Raw genomic sequence first — 22,584 nt, 5'->3', positions numbered from 1 at the left:
GCTACAATCTTTCACAGGGTCAGCTCACCTGCAGGCCCTCGCATGTAATGTTTTAGAGGGTCAGCTCACAAGCAGGCTCTCACCTACAATCTTTTAGAGGGTCAGCTCACCTGCAGTCCCTCGCATATAATGTTTTTGAGGGTCAGCTCATCAGCAGGCCCTCAACCATAATTATTTACAGGGTCAGCTCACCAGCAGGCCCTCGCATATAATGTTTTACAGGGTCAGCTCACCAGCAGGCCCTCACGTACAATCTTTTAGAGGGTCAGCTCATCAGCAGGCCCTCAACCATAATGTTTTACAGGGTCAGCTCACTAGCAGGCTCTCGCATATAAGGTTTTTGAGGGTCAGATCACCAGCAGGCCCTCAACCATAATGTTTTACAGGGTCAACTCACCAGCAGGCCCTCACCTACAATCTTTTAGAGGGTCAGCTCACCTGCAGGCCCTCGCATATAATGTTTTTGAGGGTCAGCTCATCAGCAGGCCCTCAACTATAATGTTTTACAGGGTCAGCTCACCAGCAGGCCCATACCTACAATCTTTTAAAGGGTCAGCTCACCAGCAGGCTCTCGCATATAATGTTTTTTGAGGGTCAGATCACCAGCAGGCCTTAAACCATAATGTTTTACAGGGTCAGCTCACCTGCAGACCCTCACCTACAATCTTTTAGAGGGTCAGCTCACCAGCAGGCCCTCGCATATAATGTTTTTGAGGGTCAGCTCACCAGCAGGCTCTCACCTACAGTTTTTTAGATGGTCAGCTCACCTGCAGGCCCTCGCATATAATGTTTTAGAGGGTCATCTCACCAGCAGGCCCTCACCTACAATCTTTTAGAGGGTCAGCTCACCAGCAGGCCCTCGCATTTAATGTTTTTGAGGGTCAGCTCATCAACAGGCCCTCAATCATAATGTTTTACAGGGTCAGCTCACCTGCAGGCCCTCGCATATAATGTTTTTGAGGGTAAGCTCGCCATCAGGCCCTCGCATATAATGTTTTTGAGGGTAAGCTCGCCATCAGGCCCTCAACCATAATGTTTTACAGGGTCAGCTCACCAGCATGCCCTCACCTACAATCTTTTAGAGCAGCGATGCCCAACCTACGGCCCACGGGCCACATCCGGCCCGCGAAGCCGTGTGATGCTGCCCGCGCAGTGACTGTAGGTGGAGCTTGCACACAGTTGAAGAAGAAGGTACACACCTGGGTGGCTGCAGTGGCGCAGTACCATTCTGAACCTCAAGGCAAATCAGGGAAGGAATGTAAGTGTAATAAGCTCTGTGACTGTAAAGTGTTGTGTGTGTGTCTCTCACCCTGTCGTTCCCGTGGGTAGTTGTTTGTAAGGGCAGTGCTGGGCTCCTACTGTGCTGTGGAGGGCTCTCTATGTTGGGGAAGTGCTGTGTCTGTATTTGTGCGCTGTGCTGGTCCTTGTGACCGGACTGTACGGAGGAAAGAAGGGCTGACTCTTAATGGTGGGCAAAGGCGGCAGTGGTCTGTGTGTGAGCAGTGTGGTTTAAGGAGGGCTTCCCCCTGTGAGTGTGGCTGGCGCTGGTACATAGTATGGAGAGTTGGGATATCCTGAAGGGCCAGTGGTATCCATGTGGCAGGGGGTCCGGCAGTACATGGCTTTGAGGGGCAAAAAGGGAACCCCTCCTTGTTGTTTGGGAAGGCCAGGACATGAGTGGTGTTTATTGGTCTTGGTTGGAATTGTGACACTGGTAGCGGTGGTCTGAGCTGTGAATGGCAGTAGAGAGAGTGGCCCCTTCACAGTAGTAATGCTCACATGTGCCCCTTCACAGTAGTAATGCTCACATGTGCCCCTTCACACTAGTAATGCTGACATGTGCACCCTTCACAGTAGTAATGCTGACATGTGCCCCCTTCACAGTAGTGATGCTCACATGTGCCCCCTTCACAGTGGTAATGCTCACATGTGCCCCCTTCACAGTGGTAATGCTCACATGTGCCCCCTTTACAGTAGTAATGCTCACATGTGCCCCCTTTACAGTAGTAATACTAACATGTGCCGCCTTTACAGTAGTAATGCTAACATGTGCTGCCTTTATAGTAGTAATGCTCAGATGTGCCGCCTTTACAGTAAAAATGTCCAGATATTTGCCCCTTCACAGTAGTAATGCTCACACGTGCTCCCCTCACAGTGTTTGCATTTCTTTCTGGCAAAGCTACCTGGTTCTGGCCCTCAAAATTTATACCATGTCTAGTGTGGCACTCAGATGGAAAATAGTTGGGCACCAACTCACCAGCAGGCCCTCGCCTACAAGCTTTTAGAGGGTCAGCTCACCAGCAGGCCCTCAACCATAATGTTTTACAAGGTCAGCTCACCAGCAGGCCCTCACCTACAATCTTTTAGAGGGTCAGCTCACCAGCAGGCCCTTGCATATAATGTTTTTGAGGGTCAGCTCACCATCAGGCCCTCAACCATAATGTTTTACAGGGTCAGATCACAAGCAGGCCCTCGCCTACAATCTTTTAGAGGGTCAGCTCACCTACAGACCCTCGCATATAATGTTTGTGAGGGTCAGCTCACCAGCAGGCCCTCGACCATAATGTTTTACAGGGTCAGCTCACCAGCAGGCCCTAAACCATAATGTTTTGTAGGGTCAGCTCACCAGCAGGCCCTCACCTACAATCTTTTAGAGGGTCAGCTCACCTACAGACCCTCGCATATAATGTTTGTGAGGGTCAGCTCACCAGCAGGCCCTCGACCATAATGTTTTACAGGGTCAGCTCACCAGCATACCCTCACCTACAATCTTTTAGAGGGTCAGCTCACCAGCAGGCCCTCACATATAATGTTTTTGAGGGTCAGCTCACCAGCAGGCCCTCAACCATAATGTTTTATAGGGTCAGCTCACCAGCAGGCCCTCACCTACAATCTTTTAAAGGGTCAGCTAACCAGCAGGCCCTTAATCGTGTTTTACAGGGTACGCTCACCAGCAGGCCCTCACCTACAATCTTTTAGAGGGTCAGCTCACCAGCAGGCCCTCGCATATAATGTTTTTGAGGGTCAGCTCACCAGCAGGCCCTCAACCATAATGTTTTATAGGGTCAGCTCACCAGCTGGCCCTCACCTAAAATCTTTTAAAGGGTCAGCTAACCAGCAGGCCCCTAATCATGTTTTACAGGGTCAGCTCACCAGCAGGCCCTCACCTACAATCTTTTAGAGGGTCAGCTCACCAGCAGGCCCTCGCATATGTTTTTGAGGGTCAGCTCACCGGCAGGCCCTCACCTACAGTCTTTTAGAGGGTCAGGCTGTATGATGCCCTCCTTTATGTGTAATAAAGGGTGTATTGGAGTGCCGATTCCTTGTAATTTTTGGAAGTCCTTTCACTTAGTGCATAGGATTTATGAGTGTAGGAGTCCCACTACCTGAACAATTGTACCACAATGTGAATGAGACCCTCCATTTTGTGATATACAGGTTGTATCGGAGTGCCTTTCCTTGTAATTTTTGGCAGCACTTGCACTTTATATACAAGTAAATATACAGGAAAGAATGTTTCCTAACAATTTTTCCTCTAAAATCAATTTTATCTTCAGTTTTGTGCGTATTATTGTCAGTCTGTAAAAGTGGCATACTACTCAGACAACATTGTTCCCAGCAGCGACCTGGGAGTCCAATATGCATCCAGACATCCTCCCCATGCTGTCAGGGCCGGCGCCACCAGTAAGGCGAACTAGGCAGTCGCCGGGGGCGCCCATTGCGGTTTAAAAAACAAACAAAAAAAAAAACGTTGGTTATAATATAGGTTCAGGCGGCCGGCCGGCGGCGCCCCTCATGCTGCGCTGCGCTGCCTGAGCGGCTGAGGCTGAGCGCTTTGCCGCTCTAAGAATCTCTGTCCGCCGGCGCCGCTCAGTGCTGACTACTCTGCTGTAGTCTGACTGAGTGACTAACTGCGTCTGCTGCTGTGCTAGCTTACCTGGCTGGCTGTGGCTGCTGGGCTGCTGAGGGTGGAGCGGAGGCGGAGCTCTGCCGCCCTCCCTGAATGATCTTGATCTGGACTGAACCCCCTGACCCCTCCCACCTTGAGCACGTCACGTGACGCAGAGAGAGGGGTGGAGCGATTCAGGCCGCACACTGAGCAGCAGCCGAGCAGCCAGCCAGCCACAGCCACGGTCCAGCAGTCCCACCACCAGCAATTTGCCTCCCCCGACCCCCAGTGCGGCAACAGCGGCGGCAGTGCCTAAATTGCCTTCTCCTAGTTCTGGGACAGAACAGAAGTGGGCTCCAGACCATCCTACCTGGATTGGAGTGCAGGACAGGTGCAGCTGCTTTCTTCTTCCCCAGGACGGACCCCAGGGCGACATTAGTCACAGTGAATGGTGTACTTACTACCGTGTGTTTGTCTCCAGGACCAGTCCCCAGAGCCAGACTGCAGCCAGAGACGAGAGACCAGCTCATCTTATTGTCCTGGACTGGTAAGTAGTCAGTAGACAATGCAATATGTTTATTATTTACTGTATTTTTTGCCTTATAAGACACACTTTTCCCCCCCCAAAAGTGGGGGGGAAATGGCCGTGCGTCTTATAAAGCTATGCTGCACAGCGCGGCCAGCGAAGTATCAGTGTGGAGGGAGGAGGCGGGGACACTCATGGCGGGGCCCGGTGCAGTGACTCTACTCTAATACACCGAGCCCCGCAGCTGTTAAGTGCATTCAATCCGAATGGGTCTGCAATTACTGTACTGTACTTACTGTAGTACCTTATGTATAGCATTAAGATGGCGCTGACCGTCAGCTCCCTCGGTCATGCGCCGGACCCATTCAGATTGAATGTACTTAACAGCTGCGGCGGGGCCCGGTGTATTAGAGTAGAATCACTGCAACGGGCCCCACCATGAGTGTCTCCGCCTCCTCCCTCCACACTGATGCATCTGATGGGGGATCTGTAGATGACACTTATGGGGATCTGTGGATGACATAAGTGTCATCCACAGATCCTCCCATAACAGCGTGTCATCCAGAGATCCTCCCATAACAGTGCGTCATCCACAGATCCTCCAATAACAGTGCGTCATCCACAGATCCCCTCACATAACAGTGCGTCATCCACAGATCCTCCCATAACAGTGCGTCATCCACAGATCCTCCCATAACAGTGCGTCATCCACAGATCCCCTCCCATAACAGTGCGTCATCCACAGATCCCCTCCCATAACAGTGCGTCATCCACAGATCCCCTCCCATAACAGTGCGTCATCCACAGATCCCCTCCCATAACAGTGCGTCATCCACAGATCCTCCCATAACAGTGCGTCATCCACAGATCCCCTCCCATAACAGTGCGTCATCCACAGATCCCCTCCCATAACAGTGCGTCATCCACAGATCCCCTCCCATAACAGTGCGTCATCCACAGATCCCCTCCCATAACAGTGCGCCATCCACAGATCCCCCCATAACAGTGCGTCATCCACAGATCCTCCCATAACAGTGCGTCATCCACAGATCCCCTCACATAACAGTGCGTCATCCACAGATCCTCCCATAACAGTGCGTCATCCACAGATCCTCCCATAACACATGCGTCATCCACAGATCCCCTCCTATAACAGTGTGTCATCCACAGATCCCCTCCCATAACAGTGTGTCATCCACAGATCCCCTCCCATAACAGTGCGTCATCCACAGATCCTCCCATAACAGTGCGTCATCCACAGATCCTCCCATAACACATGCGTCATCCACAGATCCCCTCCTATAACAGTGTGTCATCCACAGATCCCCTCCCATAACAGTGCGTCATCCACAGATCCTCCCATAACAGTGCGTCATCCACAGATCCTCCCATAACAGTGCGGCATCCACAGATCTCAGTGAAGCCCTGGGGGGGGCGCCAATTTTTAGGGCGGCAAAAATCCTTGCACCGGCCCTGCATGCTGTTCCCGAACCATTTCGGTGGTGTGTCCATCAATTTTCTGACCTTTTCCTATGAACTAGACATCCTCCCCTCTTCAGAGCAGGGGTGCCTGGTTTAATGCTCAGGTTCTCCCATTGACTTCCAGCACCCGAGCATCCCGAGGTGTTCGAACCGAGCACTTTGGTGCTCGATCAACACTAATATTATCCAATCAGTGCAGCCAGCTCTAGGAAGAGCCTTGGTTGTTCCAAACTTTTTCCATTTAAGAATTATGGAGGCTAATAGGCTCTCGGGAACTTTCAGTGCAGCAGAAATTTTTGGTCCCCTTTCCCAGATATGTGCCTTCACGCAATCCTGTCTCTGAGCTCTACAGGCAGTTATTCCTTCCATATGGCTTGGTTTTTGCTCTAATATGCATTGTCAGCTGTGAGACTTTCTATAGAAAGCGGTGTATCTTTCCAAATCATGTCAAATCCTTACCACAGGTGGACTTCCATCAAGGTGTAAAAACATCCCAAAGATGATCAAGAGAAATGAGAGGCCACCAGAGCTAAATGTCAAGTCTCACAGCAAAGGGTCTAAATACTTACAATATGCCCATGTGAAATTTTAGTTTTTTCTTTTTATTAAATTTGCAAAAGTTTCTAAATTCTGTTTTCCTTTTGTCATTACTGGGTATTGTGTCCAGATTGATGGGGGAAAGCTAGATTTTTTTTAAATTTTAGCACAAGAAACAACAAAATGTGAAAACTGTGAATGGGTCTGAAGACTTTCCAAACGCAATGTCTAATGCATTAACTAGTTCAATCTTTACTGCCTAGTAGATAAACTACAACAGGGATGTACAGTAGCTGACATAGAGTGCAAAGGTGACCACAGTTATTGCATGGTCATGTTTAACCCCTTAGGGACTTAGGACGTACCGGTACGCCATGTTTGCCGAGTCCTTAAGGACTCAAGACGTACTGGTACGTCCTAAGTTTAAAAGTAGATTGCGGCGCGGCGGGGGTTAATAGGAACAGGATGCCCGCTGAAATCATTCAGCGGGCATCCTGTCACAACGCCGGGGGGGTTGCGGCTTTTACCTGCGGTTGCGGCGGTGGCAGGCGGTGCCATCGGGTCCCCATGCGGCTGTGGGGGGGACCCGATGGCATGGAAGGCAGCGCGATGTCTAAGGAAGGCATCGTGCTGCCTTCCGGTGACGAGCCTGTGAGATCCAGCCCCCTAGATCTCACAGGCCGGAAGCTGTATGAGTAATACTCACTGTATTACTCATACAGCCAATGCATTCCAATACAGAAGTATTGGAATGCATTGTAAAGGATTAGACCCCCAAAAGTTCAAGTCCCAAAGTGGGACAAAAAATAAAGTGAAAAAAATGTTGAAAAAATAAAGTTTTCAGTAAAAATAAACAAAAACGTCATTTTCCCCAAATAAAGTAAAAAAAAAATTGGTAAAAAATAGGGGGGGAAAAAAGTATACATATTAGGTATCGCCGCGTCCGTATCGACAGGCTCTATAAACATATCACATGACCTAACCCCTCAGATGAACACCATAAAAAAAAAAGAAAAAAAAAAGTGCTAAATAAACCATTTTTTGTCACCTTACATCACAAAAAGTACAACAGCAAGCGATCAAAAAGGCGTTTGCCCACCAAAATAGTACCAATCTAACAGTCACCTCATCCCGCAAAAAATGAGCCCCTACCTGAGACAATCGCCCAAAAAATAAAAAAAACTATGACTCAGAATATGGAGACACTAAAACATCATTTTTTTTTTTTGTTTTAAAAAAGCTGTTGTTGTGTAAAACTTACATAAATAAAAAAATAGTATACATATTTGGTATCGCCGTGTTCGTATCGACCGGCTCTATAAAAATATCACATGACCTAACCCCTCAGATGAACACCGTAAAAAATAAAAACTGTGCTAAATAAACCATTTTTTGTCACCTTACATCACAAAAAGTGTAATAGCAAGCGATCAAAAAGTCACACGCACCCCAAAATAGTGCCAATAAAACCGTCATCTCATCCCGCAAAAATCATACCCTACCCAAGGGAATCGCCCAAAAACTGAAAAAATGACGGCTCTCAGACTATGGAAACACTAAAACATGATTTTTTTTTGCTTCAAAACTTACCTAAAATGTATACTTTTTTTTATTTATGTATCACCGCAAAAAAACAAAAGTTAAATCAGCAGCACTCTACTGGATGCCGGGTGCAACTCCACAATTGCTCCTGTATGCCGCATCCGTGACAACCTGGTCTATAAAAATATCACATGATCTAACCTGTCAGATGAATGTTGTAAATAACAAAAAATTAAAACGGTGCCAAAACAGCTATTTCTTGTTATCTTGCCTCACAAAAAGTGTAATATAGAGCAACCAAAAATCATATGTACCCTAAACTAGTGCCAACATTACTGCCACCCTATCCCGTAGTTTCTAAAATGGGGCCACTTTTTTGGAGTTTCTACTCTAGGGGTGCATCAGGGGGGCTTCAAATGGGACATGGTGTCAAAAAAACAGTCCAGCAAAATCTGCCTTCCAAAACCGTATGGCATTCCTTTCCTTCTGCGCCCTGCCGTGTGCCGGTACAGCTGTTTACGACCACATATGGGGTGTTTCTGTAAACGACAGAATCAGGGCCATAAATATTGAGTTTGGTTTGGCTGTTAACCCTTGCTTTGTAACTGGAAAAAAATTATTAAAATGGAAAATCTGCCAAAAAAGTGAAATTTTTAAATTGTATCTCTATTTTCCATTAATTCTTGTGGAACACCTAAAGGGTTAACAAAGTTTGTAAAATCAGTTTTGAATACCTTGAGGGGGGTAGTTTATAGAATGGGGTCATTTCTGGGTGGTTTCTATTATGTAAGCCTCGCAAAGTGACTTCAGACCTGAACTGGTCCCTAAAAATTGGGTTTTTGAAAATTTCAAAAAAATTTCAAGATTTGCTTCTGAACTTCTAAGCCTTGTAACATCCCCAAAAAATAAAATATCATTCCCAAAATGTTCCAAACATGAAGTAGACATATGAGGAATGTAAAGTAATAACTATTTTTGGATGTATTATAGAAGTAGAGAAATTGAAACTTGGAAATTTGCAATTTTTTCAGAAATTTGGGTAAATTTGGTATTTTTTTTATAAATAAAAATGAATTTTTTTTACTTCATTTTACCAGTGTCATAAAGTACAATATGTGACGGAAAAAAAATCTCAAAATGGCCTGGATAAGTCAAAGCGTTTTAAAGTTATCAGCACTTAAAGTGACACTTGTCAGATTTGCAAAAAATGGCCAAGTCCGTAAGGTGAAATAGGGCCGAGTCCTTAAGGGGTTAAGGCTTGATCTTACTGCTTTGGACCATGCACTCTTTGTCCATATGGACAGGCCTTCTACAAACCCTATTGTTCCTTTTTTAACATTGTACGTTGCATTGATTATCTAGATATATCCCTTACATTGACATCGAGCCTATCGCTCACTAGATCCCCCCTATGAAGTCTTACCTTGCTTCACAGTGTCTGAAAGATCCTGATGATTCTGGTAGGACATTAGCTGGTCTGATCCCACAAGCAGCTTTAAAAACCAGAAGGCTTCTCTTCTTTAGAAAACAGGTCCATTCCTCAGCCTAAAATCTTCTGTTTAGATGCAGATATGCCCGGGGACTTTACCACTGACCTATAAATACTGGATCATGGGACAGGGAGATCTTCTCCTGCCCCGTCACGTGGCTGAGCTATGTTTGGTAACACAATCAGGTGGATTACAGGAGAGGAATTAGGAGAGGCTGCAGACACTGGACACTTCACTGTGCAGGATGACGAGGTCTTTATGGACCAGAAGCCAGCAATAATCATCTACGCCATTGTTAAGGAACATCAGCTGTCATCAGCCGAAATTGTGGAAACCTCCCTTTAAAGGGTGTGATGCTGTATTATAAGTAACACTGGAATAGTTGAGTACTTATGGTGTTCTCATTTACTAATATATAACGTCTTTAAGTTTTGTTCCCTGAGGCTTTGATCCCTTCCTGAGAAGTGCATCCATATAGTCTGCAAATAGTACATTGCGTTTTCAATGGATATCTGCCATATATTCTACAGGGTGGGCCATTTATATGGATACATCTTAATAAAATGGGAATGGTTGGTGATATTAACTTCCTGTTTGTGGCACATTAGTATATGTGAGGGGGGAAACTTTTCAAGATGGGTGGTGACCATGGCGGCCATTTTGAAGTCGGACATTTTGAATCCAACTTTTGTTTTTTCAATAGGAAGAGGGTCATGTGACACATCAAACCTATTGGGAATTTCACAAGAAAAACAATGGTGTGTTTGGTTTTAATGTAACTTTATTCTTTCATGAGTTATTTACAAGTTTCTGACCACTTATAAAATGTGTTCAATGTGCTGCCCATTGTGTTGGATTGTCAATGCAACCCTCTTCTCCCACTCTTCACACACTGATAGCAACACCGCAGGAGAAATGCTAGCACAGGCTTCCAGTATCCGTAGTTTCAGGTGCTGCACATCTCGTATCATCTGAAGGCAATCGTCTATGCTGTGAAGATACGAGATGTGCAGCACCTGAAACTACGGATACTGGAAGCCTGTGCTAGCATTTCTCCTGCGGTGTTGCTATCAGTGTGTGAAGAGTGGGAGAAGAGGGTTGCATTGACAATCCAACACAATGGGCAGCACATTGAACACATTTTATAAGTGGTCAGAAACTTGTAAATAACTCATGAAAGAATAAAGTTACGTTAAAACCAAGCACACCATTGTTTTTCTTGTGAAATTCCCAATAGGTTTGATGTGTCACATGACCCTCTTCCTATTGAAAAAACAAAAGTTGGATTCAAAATGGCCGACTTCAAAATGGCCACCATGGTCACCACCCATCTTGAAAAGTTTCCCCCCTCACATATACTAATGTGCCACAAACAGGAAGTTAATATCACCAACCATTCCCATTTTATTAAGGTGTATCCATATAAATGGCCCACCCTGTATTTAGTAAACAGCAGCACTAAAACATGTGGTAGGTTATTTAAAGGGATTGTCCTGCGAAGGACATTTATCATTGATCCACAGGAGAAGTGATAAATGTCTGGTTGCAGGGACCCCCATGATCATTAGGAGCAGTGGTCACGATCATTGTAATGTCTTTGGGGCTGACAGAGATGGCAGAGGACAGCGCTGTGACCAGTGATTAAAGTGTGCCCATCTGCTGCTTCCCATACTACTGTGTGTAGTAACCACGTCCATTTAATTCTGGAGTGGCCTACAAATTTAGGAGAAGAACAAGCATCTTTATCCCTCAGGAAGAAAAATTTGACCATTTTCCTAAATGTGTTGGATTAAGGGCTCATTCAAATGGCCGTATGCTGTCCGCAAAAATGCGGATCCGTATTTTTGCGGACAGTTCAGCATTCTGGACCCATAGACATTAATATGTGCTCTGTATGGAGCGCCAGCTTTGAGGAGGAGAATCGTGCTTCAAGCTTTATCCAGAATTGCAATGGACATCGCCAGTACCGTGGATTTTTGCCTACAGAAGAGGACGCCACATACATAGGACTTCTTCTTCCTCTCCAGTGCCACCAATCCTGGTAGGTGCCTGATTGGCTTGTCTTTGTGGGAAATATCCTGTGTGTATTCTGAAGAATCTTACATATACCTGTGGTTACAACACCCTGAACGCTGGCTCGGCTATTTCCGTTTGGCACATAGAAGTGAATGGGAAGGGTGGCGGCTCATGCGCCGTACGTTCCTATTCACTTCTATGGGGAGAGCGCTTGGTATCACTTTGCCTGCTCAGTTCTTGATATAGGTGCGGGTCCCAGCGGTGGGACCCGCACCTATCAGACATTGTCTCAGATGAGACAACCCCTTTAATGGTTTGACAAGTGGAGAATACAGCGGTTTGTGTCCGTCCGGCTCTTCGCTTGTCTGCTGGAATGCATACGGACCTCTGCCGGACCCCATTATACTTTAATGGGGCCAGTGGACATTCCCTCCGCCTCCAGCAGCCTGCCCCAATTTACACAGGAGGTGTGAAAGTAGCCTTAGCGCAGTCACAATACATACTTTATCCTTGTCAGTTGTTATTCAGCCGGCGGGCGGTATCTTTTGTGATCACAACAGTGATCTTCTTAGTGATTAAAGAGCTTCATAGGATAACCCGTCATCATGACGTCCTCTGCTGCAGCTACTCATTCTCTCACCTGGGCCATAGAACCAGGTCTTATCACCCCTGCAGAACCGTTTTACCAGCCCTGTTGGCTTTTGATTGGCACAACTAAAACCACTCAGCACCTGGGTAAATGACCCCCAACTGAGACCGACCAGAAATTTCACTTTAAAGGGATATCCAGGATTAGTAAAACATGGCTCCATTCTTTCAGAAATATATCAAACCTGCGAACAAGTAGTGTGCAGTATTGCAGCTCCGCTCCATTAAAGGGGTTGTCTCATCACATGAAGTGACATTTATGATGTGTACCAACCTAATACAAGTGACTTACTAATATGCTTTATGTTACAATAATGCTGCCTGATCTTTCTTCTCGTAATTTTCCTTGTCTTTATACACTGCTCCTCTCTAGGGGTTACGGCGACCACTGGCATACACCAGCGGTGGCTGCGGTTGCGCTCTGAAAAGAAACAATGCCGGCCTTTCTAGTGGCTGGTCGCGGGAGCGAACGCGCATAGTCTGCCATTTCGCTCCTGTCCCCGTATGTGCTATGGATCTCTCACAGTGCGGGAGCGTGCACGCACAGGCACATAGGGAATTACAGCTTCTCAGCGCTGCTGGCCTGGGGTGCCAGTCATGTTCGCAGGCACCACCCCTTAGAACACCAGACGTCCAGGCCTGCCGCGCTGAAGAAAAGAAGTGAGAAAACCCCTTTAACTTCAATGTGACCCATGGAGAGGCGTGGCACTGTTTTTTAGAAGAAAGCACCCCCGTTTTTATAATCAATACATTTGCACTATTAGGGAATGTAGGCTCTGTTTATTTAAAGGGGTTTTCCATGAGTAAAATATTGATGTCCTACCCTCAGGATACATAATCAATATTTAATCGGTGGGGGTCTGACTTCCAGCACCTCCACCGATCAGTTTGAAGAGGCTGCGGCGCTCCGTTGAGTGCATAGGCCAGTGACATAACGTTCTCTGGTCACATGGACTAGACACAGCTCAGTCCCATTCAAGTGAATAGGCCTGGGCTGCAATACCAAGCACAGCCACTATACAATGTATGGCGCTGTGCTTGCTATGCTGTAAGGAGATCCTTTCAAGCAGCTGATCCATGGGGGTGCTGGGAGCTGGACCCCCATGGATCTGATATTGATTACCTGAGGATTGGTCATAAATACTGTACTCCCGGGAAAACTCCTTTAAGACATACATGCAGAAAGCTATGAGAGAATGAATGGGGATAATAAATAATTCCATCTAAAAGTCACAAATTCACATTTTTTTTTCCCCTTTTCCAACACCCTCGCTACATCTGTAAAAAAGTGGGTGGGTGGCGGGAAGGGACAGGACCTCCACAGCCAATACGTATGCCAGAAAACTAGTGCAGATTACAACAGAAATCGATACCAGCTCCTTCAATTTATGGCGTACAAACCTCAAGAAGATGTGCCCGAATTATTAAGGCCTGCTCCTCTAAATTTATATTGGCTCATCATACGTCATCACTACTAGTGTTGAGCGCGAATATTCGAATAGCGAATTTTAATCGCGAATATCGCCACTTAGAGAATTTGCAAATATTTCGAATATAGTGCTATATAATAGTGTTGAATATTCTAATCGTGAATTTATTGCGAAAATATTACATTGCCGATTTTCGCAATCAAGTAAACAATGACTGGAGATCACGAATTTTCGAATTTGCAAATTTACGGCGAATATTTGGCCAAAAATTCGCTAAATATCGCGAATTCGAATATTGCCTATGCCGCTCATCGCTAATCACCACTGATAGGACCTCATGCATCAATGCTACGTGGTGCAGATAGTGACCTGACTGAGCAACATTCATGAGGTCCACACTATGGCAGGATCTAGGGAGATTCTACTTTTGATGACCATTAGGACTAAATGTTATACACACATCAATTCTGGAAACGATTTAATACACACATGAAGGTGACAGGGAGGCCCGTTTTGGTGAGAAGTTCCCTTTAAGAGGCTTTCTAAATCATTAACAGACACTCCGATACAAATAAATACAATGTGGGGTTTCTTCAGTCGTCGAGCTGACAGAGAAGAGCGACCCCCCTCTTTATCCAGTGCTGGACGGGAGTATCTGTTGGCAGCAGCATCGCAATGACAAAGTTGGTGGAATGTCCTGTGGTGGACAGCGTCCCCTTCCGCTCACTGGTCTTGTAGAGCGGACACACATAAGACCTGGTCTTCTTTATGTCTGTCTTTTTATCTAAAATGAAAAATGAAAACATTATTGATGAATAGAATGTAAAGTGTAGTTCATACAGGGAGATGGGTGCGGGGCTGTAAAGCCTTGGTGATGCCATACACGACCCATCAGCTGCTGGAATCAAAGGGTAAAGCCTGGTCATGAAATAAGTAAGCGCCGTACCGTTGGATCGGTCAAGCGTACGTCTTTTATTCGGTAGGAGATAAGCTGCTGCCAGAGACTTCTGGCGACGCTTATCACTTGGGTGAACAAAGGATCAGGCATGTTGAAATCAAACTTGCCAACCCCCCTCCATCACATCTGGCATTGGAGAAGCGTCAGGATGCCCCTGTGCACATTATGTCTTAAACCAAGCATCGCTGATCTAATGGACATGGTCGGTATTATAGTGCAGCTCAACCAAAAAAGAAAAAAGGTATCATAATATATATTCAGACTCGCTTTCTCATTGGAAATTGTCGACAGGATTGTTGTCAGACACACCCCTAGCACTTCAGCTGAGATCCTATAATGCGGTGGGATATATCATTTTGCTACATGAGATTACTGTACAGCGCCTGGGCTTAAATTTAAAGGAGATTTCAGCTCTGAAGCCCGCAGCATTGTGAATGCAGCTCCGGACAATGATACACTGTATAAGACCTCACCCACATTTCCGTTTTTCACTGACGTGGAAAATGAGGACAGCACCCATACCTATCGATTTAAAGGGGAACCTGTCATCAACTTTATGCTGCCCATACTAACGGCAGAATAAAGTAGAGACAGGTGAGTTGATTTCAGCGCTCTGTCATTTATAAGTTAAAAGCAGTGGCGTACTGCCAATATAGGCAGACCATGTCGTTGCTATGGGGCCCGGAGCGCATGGAAGGCATAGCCCCCTACTCTGCACAAGACAGTAACAGACAGTTTATTTATAGGACCTGATCTCAGGCCTGTCAGTTTATATTACAATGCTGGTCATCATAATGTGTGGGGATGGGCAAAAGGTGGTCCTAAAAGTATTAAGTAGGTGCTCATCATCCGTAGCTGCCATGATATAATGATGTGCACCTGACCCTGCAGAATTTACATAAAACGTGCAATAAATCTTCCACTGGCAGGGGGGCGAATTACTGGGAACAGACGCTAAGACAAAGTTCTACATCTAAGGCCTAGTTCACACGAACGTGTGTGATCCGTGGCCGTATTGCGGCCCGCAATACACGGGCACAGTTCCGTGTGCATTCCGCATCACGGATGCGGACCCATTCACTTCAATGGGTCCGCAAATCCGGAATTGCGGAACGGCCGCACGGAATGGGACCCCTCGGAAGCACTACGGAGTGCTTCCGTGGGGTTGCGTCCCGTACTTCCGTTCCGCAAAAAGATAGGACATGTCCTATCTTTTTGCGGAACAGGCAGATCGCGGACCCATTAAAGTGAATGGGTCCGCGATCCGATGCGGCTGACCTACGGCCGGCGATCGTGCATTGCGGCCCGCAGCACAGGCACGGGTCACACACGTTCGTGTGCAGGGGGCCTAACACTGAGGTTTTGCCAGCTGGATCCAGAGCGTACAGTAATGTTCTCATACTGGACGTCTTCCAGATACCAAATCATGTGAAGAACAGATTCTTGTCCTATATTGTACTACAGAAACGTTCTGAGGAATACGAGACTGGGGAAGGATTTTTACTTCATTCAGTGCTCGAGTAAGGTCAGAGGATGAAAAAGGAGGATTACAGTATTTAACCGAAGCATAGTGCAATATCATGGCAAGACCCTATAAAGACAAAGTGGAGAAAGGCCATCTAAGTTTTCGTGGACTGATAAGACAACCTCGTAGAGATGTGAGATTTCTCAGCAGTAGTAAACAATGTGATCGGTTTATGTTTGGGGGGAGCCCATCTAATCCCTAAGGATGGATTCACACATAGGTTTTTGCTAGTGTTTTATTGCACTTTTGTATTTTAGTGGTGTTTTTTTAATCTGAATTTTTCGGTGGATTTTTGGGGGTAAAAACACCAGCTCCAGATGTTAGCTGAAGGTCTATGGGAAATGTGAAACACAGCACACACACAGGCGTTTGGTTGCTCCTGGTGTTCTTTTTTTGTCTCTCTGGCTTCTTTTGCAGCATGTTTGAGCTCTTTTTTGCATACTATTTGACATCTTTTTTATAGGGGAAAAATTACATTAAAAAACGCTAGCGGTCATATAAAGCCTCAGTGGAAGGCAGTAGTCAGAGGGTGTTTCAGCCATGTTGCTGGAGACATCCTCCTGCTGGTTACCATCCTTCCAGTAAGGCTTTATAGGGCCAAGTAGCCACACCCACAGTCAGACACACCCAGTGCACACACACACTAGGAAGGAGGTTAACCCTTCCAACACCAGGGAAGGGAAAACACCACTTAAAGGGGACGTGCACACAATAACATAAAACCAAGTGCACACATCCACACATCACACGAAACCGCATGCACAACATAGCAAGCTGCAATGACACAGCTCAGACTGCTATGCTGCCACATACATACTGTTGCCAGCGGCAACCACAGGTGAGGCAAATACCACAGCCCTCACCTGTGATTGACAACCAAACTAAACCGCTGACAACCGCATGCGGTTCAGGAGTCACGGTCATAGCCATGGCCGTGACAGCATGGTTTTGGATTGGATAAAAATAAAGGCCTGGCTTATAAAACTGCTGCTCCTCTGGCATGATATGTCCCTCTTGCTATCCCTTTAGGCTGGGTTCAGACCTGAGCGTATTTTATATGCGTGTTTAACGCGCGTTTTTATGCACGGTTTTTGCAATAGTAAACGCGCGTTTGTGTGATTGACTGCAGTGTCCTATGGCCACAAACGCGCGTCAAATTGCCCCAAAGAAGCTCAAGAACTTGTTTATGCGTCGGGCGTTTTACAGCGCGATCGTACGCGCTGTAAAACGCCCAGGTGAGAACCATTCCCATAGGGAAGCATTGGTTTTCATGTGTTGAGCGTTTTACAGCGCGTTTGAGCGCGCTGTAAAACGCTCAGGTGTGAACCCAGCCTCAAGGTTGAAAGGTTTGGCCTAGATGTATCTCGATGTCTGTCTGTGTATCCCCGGATATATTTACATTGCTGATATAGCAGCACTATGTACTTTCTATATACTTTAATGCATAGTATTTTATTATCATGATCCACTTACTTGGTTTTATCCAGATAATCGGCACAGAGTCAAACAGGATCTTGGGGTGCTGTTCTGCAAGTACTCCACTGGTACGATTAAAAAAAGATTAACATCCATTTATGGTTAAGGCAATTAATACACAATTATAATCAGCATTTTGATTTCTGAACAGGCTGTTCATGTTTTTTTAGGTTTTATAAATTGCCTATTCATTTATTATGAGAAGTGCTTGCAGTATATTTTTTTGTGCAATGCTGAACCCTGGGCAAGCTAGCCCCAACTCCTCTTTGTAGGAGAGAGGGGGTCAGTTCACAGAATGGGAATGTGAAATGGTGCCAACTAGTGTTGAACACTTTGCGATGCTCGGGTACTCTACAGAGCAGAATGGAAGTCAATGGGAGAAACCGAGCATTAAACCAGGCACCCCCTGTTTTGAAGAGAGGAGGGTGTCGGGTCCCACTGAGGTCTATGCAGAAGGTAGCTGTACAGTGAGGAAATCCCCCAGTGTGAGTCCACGGCTTAGGAGTCCCTGCTCTGACTCCATATATAGCTATGTCCATATATGGAGTCAGTGTATTTAAATCTAATTTAGCCTCTATTTCTGAAAAGTTTCTGCTGGGATTTGAACTCACAACCTTCTACATTAGAGGCAAGGACACCTTATAGTAGTTTGTCATGTAGTAAGTATTTCCATACAGCAGAAGTATCATTTCATATTTCAGTGCAGGTTAACATAGCTGTATAGCGTAGTGGTTAATGTTCTTGGCTCTAATGTAGAAGGTTGTTAGTTCAAATCCCGGCAGAAACATTTCAGAAATAGACGCTAAATTAAATTTATATATTTTATATATTTTTTTGTAATTGTAAAAAATGTATGGCACAAAATAAATGTGTAATTACTAAAAAAAAAAAAATATATATATATACACACACAGTGGATATAAAAAGTCTACACACCCCTGTTAAAATGTCAGGTTTCTGTGATGTAAAAAAATGAGACAAAGATAAATCATTTCAGAACTTTTTCCACCTTTAATGTGACTTATAAACTGTACAACTCAATTGAAAAACAAACTGAAATCTTTTAGGTGGAGGGAAGAAAAAATATTTTAAAAAAATAATATGGTTGCATGAAAAATGCGTCAAAACGCATTTTCCCCTCGCGGAAAAAACTGAAGAACTGAATGCAATTGCAAACAAAACTGACTGAACTTGCTTGCAAAATGGTGCGAGTTTCACTGAACGTACCCTGAACGCACCCGGACCTAATCCGTCACGCTCGTGTGAAACAGTTCTAAGAGTAAGAAATCAACACAGATCTGGGAGGAGAACTTTAGTACTAGGTCAGACAACCTTTGGCACCCCAGCTGCTGTGAAACTACAACTCCCAACATGCACACGTACTTGGCTGTTCTTGTAACTCCCATAGAAGTGAAAGGAGGATTCTGGGAGTTGTCGTTTCAGAACAGCTGGAGTAACAGAGGTTGATGATCCCTGCACTAGGTGATAGAACAACAGGGTGGTGTACATACATTAAGCTAAAATAAATAATATGGTAAAACTGAATTTCATCTTGACCTTTGATGATAAATATAAAACGTCAATGTATAAATTATACAGAAATTATAGTCACCAACCTCTTTCTGTCCCAACGAGCGCCATCTAGGAACAACCCATTAATGTAAACGCCATCTTCTGGTGACGTCTCAGAAGTGTCCACAGGCAGAACCTGGTCAAAATCAGCTTTTTTAGTTTATGACATACTAAGATATTACTTGAAATAAAAACAATATGGTACACGAGGGAGAGCACACAAGATGCACCTGTCTCTAATTGTTCTCTCATTATTTCCTTTTTGAACATACGTGTAAGGCCTCATTCACACGATCAGATTTTTCATCCGTGTGCTTTTCTGTCTGAAAGCCAGATGCGGTCATGTGCATGAGGCAGAGGCCTAACATTGCAGACATTTTGGCAGATCTTGCAAATTTTTTAAAATTCTGTTTAAATCTGGGTTGTCCAGCAATAATATATATTTTTTTATATGGTTAAAAATAAAGAAGAAACATTATTCACCTCAACGATTCCCTGCTACTCTCCACTTCCTGTTCCCAGCTCAACACACCAGAAAAGCCTTCCAATCCTAAATACTGGCTGAGAAGTATCACTGCTATGGCCAGTGACTAGCTGAGCGGGCCTTTCTTGGCATCTCTGTAAAGTTTATCTCGGACCACGAGGTGAAGAGCAGCAGAGGCTGGAGCAGTGTCAGAAAGGCAGCCCTGGGGGATTGGTGGAGGTGAGTAAGGCTTTTTTTTTTTTTTTTTCTGTAAACCATATATAAAATTATAATACCGCTGGACAACCCCCTTAAGTACTCCTAAGGGCTGCTACCTTCAGTGCATTGCAAGATGCAGTTCAAAAGAAAAGGTAGGCTTAGCCTAGGTAATATTGTATGTAGGAATTAACTGGTTGCTCTAAACCAGGGTTGCACAACCTGTGGCCCAGGGGCCACATGTGGCCCTTGATATCATTCTGTGGGGCCCCCAACCATCTGGTGACAAATATGCATGTCGATGTCTTGTGGCTGCTCACATGCATTTTTCATGTATTCTTCCATTACATGGTAATCCTGGAGGTGTAACCAGACTTTTATAGTATATACTGTATGTACAATGTGCCATAAATACAGTATTTCAGTTGGTAATCACCACTCTAACTTTTATTTTCGGCCCTTGGGATTCCCTCAGTCTGACATTGTGTCCCCCAACCAGAAAAGATTGTGCACCCCGATCTAAACGGATGGTCTAACGTGAGGATAGATCATCAGTATCGTGCAGACTGGTGTGCTACTCACCTGAAATTCATAACCTAACAAATCAATAGGAATTCTATATTTCCTGGCATAATTCTGCATGGCACCAGTCAAAAATGCTTGTGTGAAGAAGAATCCGGACAGCCAGAAGACGTGAGGCTTTCCAAAGTCAAACCAAGTCTACAAGAAAGATATGACGGTATTTAGAATGTAAGTTGTGTTCACTTCTCTACTACTGAAATCCTATGGAACCGAAGAAACACAATAATTGCTTTGGAATATTTCTATTATAGGACGTCTTTAAAGGGGTTGTCCGGGCTTATACTATTGATGACCTACCAACTTGCCATAGACAGCAGCAGTGAACAGGTAGAGAGACGGAAGACAGCAGGTGCGCACTGCGTGCGCCGTCTCTTTATACAGCTGATCGGCGGGGTGCCAGGTGTCGGACCCCCGCCGATCTGATATTGATGACCTATCCTGAGGATAGGTCATCAAATGTAAAAGCCCAGACAACCCCTTTAAATAAATGTTGAAGAGGATTTCCCTTCACAGTAAGTTATGGTATACTACTTGGATATGTCATTTTTTATTGGTGGGGGTCTGACCACTGGGGCCCCATTCATCACAAGGAAAAAGCTGCAGTGCTAGGGAAAGAGGCTATCCAGGTTTTTATAATTGATGGCCTATCCTTAGAACGTTAGAACATGAGGGTCCGACCCTCAGCCCCACTGTCAATCATCTGTTTGGAGGGAATCATCTGTTTAAATGAATGAGAGAAATCTGCAATACCCCGCACAGCTGACCGTCGGACCCACACTGATCTAATGCTGATGTCCTACCAAAAAATAGGATATCAATTTTAAAAACCTGGATTACCCCTTTAACCTCTTCAGGACACAGGGCGTACAGGTACGCCCTTATGTCCTGGTACTTAAGGCGGGCGGTGATCGGAAGCCGATGCCTGCTCAAATCATTGAGCAAGCGCCTCGGTTAAGTGCGCGGGGGGGTCCCGTGATCCCCCCATGACGGCGATCGCCGCAAACCGCAGGTCAATTTAGACCTGCGGTTTGCGGCTTTTACCTATTGCGGTGGCGGCGGTGCCATCGGGTCCCCATGCGGCTGTAGGGGGGACCTGATGGCATGGAAGGCAGCGCGATGTCTAAGGAAGGCATCGCGCTGCCTTCCAGTGACGAGCCTGTGAGATCCAGCCCCCTGGATCTCACAGGCCGGAAGCTGTATGAGTAATACACACTGTATTACTCATACAGCCAATGCATTCCAATACAGAAGTATTGGAATGCATCGTAAAGGATTAGACCCCCAAAAGTTCAAGTCCCAAAGTTGGACAAAAAATAAAGTAAAAAAAAAGTTGAAAAAATAAAGTTTATCCCCCAAAAAATTAAAAGTTTCAAGTAAAAATAAACAAAAACGTCATTTTCCCCAAATAAAGTAAAAAAAAATTGGTAAAAATTAGGAAGAAAAAAAAAAAGTATACTTATTAGGTATCGCCGCGTTCGTGACAACCTGGTCTATAAAAATACCACATGATCTAACTTCTCAGATGAATGTTGTAAATAACAAAAAATAAAAACTGTGCCAAAACAGCTATTTCTTGTTACATTGCCTCACAAAAAGTGAAATATAGAGCAACCAAAAATCATATGTACCCTGAACTAGTACCAACAGAACTTCTGCCCTATCCTGTAGTTTCTAAAATGGGGTAACTTTTTTGGAGTTTCTACTCTAGGGGTGCATCAGGGTGGTGTAAAAAAAAACAGTCCAGCAAAATCTGCCTTCCAAAAAACGTATGGCATTCCTTTCCTTCTGCGCCCTGCCGTGTGCCCGTACAGCAGTTTATGACCACATATGGGGTGTTTCTGTAAACTACAGAATCAGGGCCATAAATATTGAGTTTTGTTTGGCTGTTAACCCTTGCTTTGTAAAAGTAAAAAAAATATTAAAATGGAAAATCTGCCAAAAAAGTGAAATTTTGAAATTGTATCTCTATTTTCCATTAATTCTTGTGGAACACCTAAAGGGTTAACAAAGTTTGTAAAATCAGTTTTGAATACCTTGAGGGGTGTAGTTTCTAGAATGGGGTAATTTTTGGGTTTCTACTATGTAAGCCTCGCAAAGTGACTTCAGACCTGAACTGGTCCCTAAAAATTGGGTTTTTGAAAATTTCTAAAAAATGTCAAGATTTGCTTCTGAACTTCTAAGCCTTGTAACATCCCCAAAAAATAAAATATCATTCCCAAAATTATCCAAACA

The 22,584-nt window shown here is 45.0% G+C and overlaps 2 protein-coding genes across 3 annotated transcripts in view; both read right to left on the bottom strand.

Moving 5' to 3' along the window:
- Positions 1–9,548, bottom strand: part of ASB14 (ankyrin repeat and SOCS box containing 14) — a 40,763-nt gene extending 31,215 nt beyond the window's left edge. For both annotated transcript variants that reach the window (XM_040407159.1, XM_040407160.1), the window contains exon 1: positions 9,400–9,548. The gene's annotated coding sequence lies outside the window, so the exon portion shown is untranslated. The remainder of the gene's footprint in view (positions 1–9,399) is intronic.
- A 4,523-nt stretch (positions 9,549–14,071) lies between these two features.
- Positions 14,072–22,584, bottom strand: part of DNAH12 (dynein axonemal heavy chain 12) — a 124,427-nt gene continuing 115,914 nt past the window's right edge. Inside the window, exons 72-75 of the mRNA XM_040407665.1 lie at positions 20,353–20,490; positions 19,136–19,227; positions 17,517–17,584; positions 14,072–14,344 (exon numbers count right to left, since the gene is read on the bottom strand). Of these exons, the coding sequence (XP_040263599.1) occupies positions 14,154–14,344; positions 17,517–17,584; positions 19,136–19,227; positions 20,353–20,490 (489 nt within the window). The 3' untranslated portion in view covers positions 14,072–14,153. The remainder of the gene's footprint in view (positions 14,345–17,516; positions 17,585–19,135; positions 19,228–20,352; positions 20,491–22,584) is intronic.

The sequence above is a fragment of the Bufo bufo genome, chromosome 9, assembly GCF_905171765.1.
Source record: "Bufo bufo chromosome 9, aBufBuf1.1, whole genome shotgun sequence".
Classification (NCBI taxonomy): domain Eukaryota; kingdom Metazoa; phylum Chordata; class Amphibia; order Anura; family Bufonidae; genus Bufo; species Bufo bufo.
This window is presented reverse-complemented; position numbering and strand designations above follow the sequence as displayed.